At 41.3% G+C, this 6,202-nt stretch overlaps 1 protein-coding gene across 1 annotated transcript; it reads left to right on the top strand.

The window, feature by feature from the left end:
- The first annotated feature begins 1,213 nt into the window (after positions 1–1,213).
- On the top strand, positions 1,214–3,308 carry PHLDA2 (pleckstrin homology like domain family A member 2). Its single transcript, XM_073659454.1, has 2 exons — positions 1,214–1,819; positions 2,914–3,308. Exon 1 carries the CDS (start codon positions 1,396–1,398, stop codon positions 1,777–1,779), a length of 384 nt encoding a protein of 127 aa, XP_073515555.1. The 5' UTR covers positions 1,214–1,395; the 3' UTR covers positions 1,780–1,819; positions 2,914–3,308.
- The last annotated feature ends 2,894 nt before the right edge of the window (positions 3,309–6,202 follow it).

The raw sequence follows: 6,202 nt of genomic DNA, 5'->3' as shown, positions 1-6,202 counted from the left end.
TACCGCTACAGCGGGGACACGTGTATCCTCCTTACACCTGAAGAACCATAAGTAAAAGGATGCAAAAATGCACAGAACGTTGGATCTACTGCAGAGCGCTTCTCTTGTAGAACCACAAGTATCAGCCTGCTCTGCAACTTTTCCCAACTACTTGCACTTTGACACTACGTCCTAAACATTGTCCATCTTCAACGGACGGATTTAGGGTGGCGGCAATGGCGTTACTTGACGCTTGTGCACCATAAGGCAAAATATTCAACAGGGCCCCCAACTATCACGGGTCTTTTACAGAATTGGTCTTATTATATGGGTCAAAGGAACCTTTTGGGCCCCGATGCGACTGCAACCTCTTCACCCACTGTAGTTATGTAGGATCCATGTGTGAGGGTGCTGGGTGCCAGGCAGTGGTGTAACTAGAAGCTTGTGGGCCCCAATGCAAACTCTCCCAACAGGGCCCCCAACTATCACAGGTCTTTAATAATAATAGTCCTTTTCCTTTAAGGTCTCCTAGTCTCCAGGTCCCCAGAGCGACTGCAACCCCCGCACCCATTAAAGTACATCCCTGGTGCCAGGGGTGGCACCAAAAAGCTACTCTGCCTTGGACATGGGTCAAGGCAGGGAACTGAATCTTTACCCACTGCGAATATAGTCTTGCCATCTATTGAGCACTACAAGTATCAGCGTGCCTTGCTGTTCCAGCTCTTGTAGGACCAAAGCGTCCCCTGTCTCTCTTTAGCCTTGACTGCAGGATCAGATTACACAGGGTTTATTTGTACTCCAAAACCTTGGGAGATGCATAGTTCTGCATGGGAACTGTATACACAAAACGCCATGAGATTTTGCAAATCAAGACTAGTTCCTAAATGTTTTTTTTTTTTTTTTTTTTTTAATTTTTGATACATTGGATAAACAGAATAAACTTGCAGCAAAAGTGCACATTCCATTTCAGGAAAAAAGAAAATGATGGCGATTTCTTTGGTAGAAATAGTTGCAATTGTCGCGACGTTGGCTCGGTGGTTAGGTGCGCAGCCATGTGATGTGACAGGAGCCGCAGTTATGAATGAAGCCAGGGTTAGCAGCGGTGGGTGTGCCAGTGGCTTGATTTCAATCCCAGACACTGGAGCAGACCAGTGACTAAGCTCTGGGCGGAACTGCATTCCAAAGCCCGTCACTGGCAAGGATGGGAGGGAGTGGTGAGCAGTGACATAAATTCTTACATAGCTCACTATTCTTCTCATTCACAGTCCCAGCCACAGCCAAAGGCACAACCTCGAGATCCTGAGCCTAGGACTATCCCCAGCATTGGCTAAGAAGACCACGTTGGCCAACGTCAAGTTGAACCCAGTAGGACTTGTGCCCACATTGTCTTCCACCAGCCTTCCTACCCACCAAAGAATGAAAATGCAGGTCAACCCAGAGGTGATCATGGAAGGAGAACTGGAAAAAAGAAGCGACAATCTCCTACAGTTCTGGAGAAAGAAGCAATGTGTCTTGACCAAGGATAGCCTCAACATGTTTGCTGATGGCCAGAGGAGGACCAGGTGCAAGGAACTCAAGTTCCAGTCCATCAAGAAGTTGGATTGTGTTGAACGGACAGGAAAATACATCTACTTCACCATTGTCACCACCGACAATAAGGAGATCGATTTCCGTTGCCCAGATGAAAGCTGTTGGAACACCGCTATCACCATGGCTTTGATTGACTTCCAGAACAAGAAGGCCATCCAACATTTTAGGTCTCGCCAGAACAGCGAGAGAAGGGTGGCCCCGTGTGTGTGATCCAGAGACTGGATTCATGCAACAGAACCCCACCTTGCAGGTGAGAACAGAAACTTGATAAGATCTTAGTCAAGAGAACGTGGCCCAACATGCCGGCACTTGTCCTTTCACAAAAAAAAAGCCACAAGCGTGGGCTTTCCAGCTACCAGCTGGCATTGAGACGCATATAGTTTGGTGCTTATTTTGCCAATTATACATTGATTTTTTATAATTTGATGAATCTTTTCGTAAACCTGTCAGCATGGAGGATGTCCACATCTTTCCAAAATGGTTAAATAGTATCTTCGTTACAAGATAGTTGTGATTAACTAAAAATTGAAATATGCTAAATAACTATAGGTTGTAAGAGTATATATTGTAGGGGGAACATTTTATAAAACTACTTGTAAATCTTCGACCTAAGAACATATATTCATAATATGGGGTGATTCTTAGGAACGAGGTGGGTGAAATATGAGGAGTAACAGGAAGGAGCTCCGGCTCTGCTGCCATGTGGCTGCGACAGGAAGAGACTCTCAGTCGTGACATTTTTAGCATATATTTTTTTTTCGATGATCTATACAATTTTTTATTTTTTTATATTATAGAATATATAAAAATATGAAAATGTATTTTTTTTTTAAATTTAAAGTATATTTTTTTAGTTCAAATTCCGGTCCTAAAGCATTGCAGATGATTATTTCTTCCACGTCAAATACATACGAGTATATATTTAAATAATATTTAGTCTCCAAATTCTCATTTCTAAACGTTACAATGGCTTTTAAGAAAATCCGAGGACTTTCTCATTTTTCTATCAACACAATTTTTTTTTTTTTACTTTTTACAAAAATTATTTTTTTTCTTTTTTCTTTATTAACTAGTGATGCACCCAAAATTATCATGAAATAAAAAATAATGGCAGCATTTCGACTTCTTATATTTCGAAACTCTAGATAGTGGTTTTATAATATTCTCCTATACATGTCTCTAAACCACTAATTAAAAGGGACAATCCGTAGCTATGCTGAGTAATGATAGAATTGATCTGTATATAGGTGTATACCACTATATCAGTGTGTCCTGTCTATATGGGATTGCACTAGTATGATTTATAGGGATTATATTAACTTTTTGCCCCTTTGTTCCTTGCAGCGCCCATGAATTATGGACCAAATAAGAAAGCAGAGGCTAAAGCGCCGGCTCTGAAGAAAGGAAGCCACTTCCTTGCGAGGACAAAGCAAGTTAAACAAGATTTGTTTGAGCATTGATCGTTGGAGCCTAACCCGAGGAGCTGACGATTGAGCAACCATGATGATGATGATGGAAGATCATTAGTGCTATTTATTTATCCATGGGAAAAGCCTTATGTAATGTCAGACCGGGCTGGGACGGATAATTTATTTGATATTCTCATCTTGTATATGTATCTATTTATTTCCGCAGCTTTCCTTCTTAATATAAATATATATATATATATTGTTTCATTTCAAGGAATGAATGGAATTTGAGATGTTAACTTATTATATTAAAAAAAAAATGTTTTTATACTTAATGCGTTTGTTAAATATTTTACTTCCTAGATCATGATGTTCATAAAGCTATGCATTAAAAAAGAGAAGGGGGTTCAATAGTAAGGATAAATCTTACACCTTGGGCTGGGCATGGTACTACAACTCCCAGCTGCCAATTGTAGTTACATTAGGTTGGAGTCCATTATGTTTGGGTTCACTCTATGTTCCCACGATGAGTTTTTGGTAAGTTTTTTTTACGCTGCGTATTTTTGAAGAAAATGCAACTAAAAAATCTGCAACATCAAAAAACTCACCAAATACTCACCGTGTGAACGAAGCCTAAGGGACAATGGAACCATTTAGTCATCGATTTTAAAAAAGTATATGCCCCCCATAACCACTAATTTATGTCACAATCCTCCAGATACATTTGTGACTAAGACCTTATAACGCTCCAGCGCTATTATAACATGACGACTTTCCTGTATCCGCCCAAAGTTTGACCTTTTTGATTTTTTTTTCTTCTCTCTTTGAAGTAGAATTTCCTCCTGAACTTTGAGCTAGAATTGGTATCTGTACAAGTTTCCTTGAGATTTCGACCATCTCATCTCCTGCCAATTATATAGTCCTGTTATAAAGAGCAGGGGCTAATGGGCCCTATCAGGGAAACAAATCCAGTATATAACTTGCTTCTAAGGGTTAAAACCATACATAAAATAAATGGGTAGTCCAGGTTTAGATGCCTTCTTCCAAAAAACAGCCCCACCCTGACCTTCAGGTTAATGTTTTGTATTGAAGTTAATGGTTCAGAGCTGCAATACCACACACAACCTTCAGGCTGGGGTGGCGCTGTTTGTGGAAGAAGGAAGCCATGTTTTTCGAATCCACTTAAGAGTAATGTCGCAAACTTCTTTTTAAGGACAAGGTGAGTGTATGGGGGAGGGGGGCAATTATTATATTGGCGGTGCCGAGATTTTACACGATAAGGGCTTAGATAACGAGCAGGGAGGTGGGGGGGGGATCACACTTGTGTCACGTGTATATACCGGGCTTTACAAGAAAAGGCAGCAACCTGCGACGTGACGTCACCGTGCAAAGTTCATCGCAATGGGAAGAAGGGAAATTCCTTGATTGCATTCCACAAAGGCCCGAGGCGATAACGAAGCACTAAATCATGTGCCATAAAATAGACTGCAAACACTGTATTATACCGCTGTCATAAATCCATATATATATCTATGTACGTTCATTTAAGTGACAGCAGTTCTCCATTTAAAGGGGAACACACACAAGTGCTATATCTCCTAACGTGACCTGCTTAAAGGTCCCTTGACATTAGGTTGATCACAGGTCTCCCTTCTACTGGAGCCCCAAGTGATCAACGGTAATCTGCTGCTAAACCTATTCAAGTTTCCTGCAGCACCCCCGCAGGAGGCAAAAAGTATTACACAGTCCTCACTGAATTTTCATGTAATGTACTGATTTACTGGGTCCTCTTTGTAGAAACTTTCCTTTCTGGCTAATTGATGAGGGTCCTGAAAGAGAGACCCCCCCCCCCCATCTAGTAACCCAGAATTCCCCCTTAGGCCACAGCCCCACTATCAGTATTTGGTCAGTATTTTTTCTCAGGAGTGGGTGATAAATGCAGAATTGGTGACTTGTTTCTATTATACCTTTTCTCTGATTGTTCCTCACCTGGTTTTGGCTCCTACTCCTGAGAAAAAATACTGACCGAATACTGACTGAATACTGATAGTGCGGCCGTGGCCTTAGAGAATTTGAATATAAACCACTTACTGAAAGAGAATGAGATTCCTTATTACTTACAATGCTATATTTTCCATGTTAGGAGCAAACATTCTGGCACTTGTAGTTCTACAACAGAAGTTTCTCACTTTTTGCCTGACATATCCAGTGCGGAATACGGCCGATCGTCAGTAAATAACCTGCGCCATCCGATGTAACCTATCACTGGCGCAATCACAAACCGATCAAGATGGTGCGTCACACGCGGCAATAAGCTCTGCTTCACCTGCGGTCTCACAGATCGTGTGTTATATGACAAGGAGACAGAATAAAACCCTAGATAGTTATCTGTAAACTTCGATCACATCCTATAAAGTCATTACATGAATATATCTTATGTAATCAGTGATTTCCAAGCACAGAAGAACAGCCATGGCCTAATGTCAGAGAATACTCACACCTCGTTGCCGAGAGCCCGGTCTGTGACTTCTAACAGGGAACTTATAACATTGATCATCCTGAGCCTCCTGTTTGATAATCGGAATCCCATCATTAAAAATACCTAAGAGAGGAACAATACCGGAGAGAACCGACCAAGCTGGACGGAGAAATTACAGCTGCTTCTCACTAAATTAGAATATCATCAAAAAGTAAATCTATTTCAGTTCTTCAATACAAAAAGTGAAACTCCTATATTATATAGAGTCATTACACACAGAGGGATCTATTATATAGATTCATTACACACAGAGGGATCTATTTCAAGTGTTTATTTCTGTTAATGCTGATGATTATGGCTTACAGCCAATGAAAACACAAAAGTCATTATCTCAGTAAATTAGAATAATTAACAAAAAACACCTGCAAAGGCTTCCTAAGCGTTTAAAAATGCCCCTTAGTCTGTTTCAGTAGGCTGCACAATCATGGGGAAGACTGCTGACTTGGCAGATGTCCAGAAGGCAGTCATTGACACTCCACAAGGTCCCAGAGTCTGGAGGAAGAGTGGAGAGGCCACAATCCAAGCTGCTGGAGGTCTAGTGTGAAGTCTCCACAATCAGTGATGGTTTGGGGAGCCATGTCATCTGCTGGTGTAGGTCCACTGTGTTTTATCAAGACCAAAGTCAGCGCAGCCGTCTACCAGGACATTGTACAGCACTTCATGCTTCCCTCTGCCCACAAGCTTT

Source organism: Phyllobates terribilis, unplaced genomic scaffold, assembly GCF_046119375.1.
Source record: "Phyllobates terribilis strain yellow unplaced genomic scaffold, ASM4611937v1 Scaffold_13__5_contigs__length_258822181, whole genome shotgun sequence".
Taxonomy (NCBI): domain Eukaryota; kingdom Metazoa; phylum Chordata; class Amphibia; order Anura; family Dendrobatidae; genus Phyllobates; species Phyllobates terribilis.
The sequence above is the reverse complement of the archived record's forward strand: the minus strand, read 5'-3'. Positions and strand labels throughout refer to the sequence as shown.

What these genes read in the sequence shown, in the direction of transcription:
- PHLDA2 (XM_073659454.1), top strand. Translation starts at nt 1,396, where the DNA reads ATGAAAATGCAGGTCAACCCAGAGGTGATCATGGAAGGAGAACTGGAA.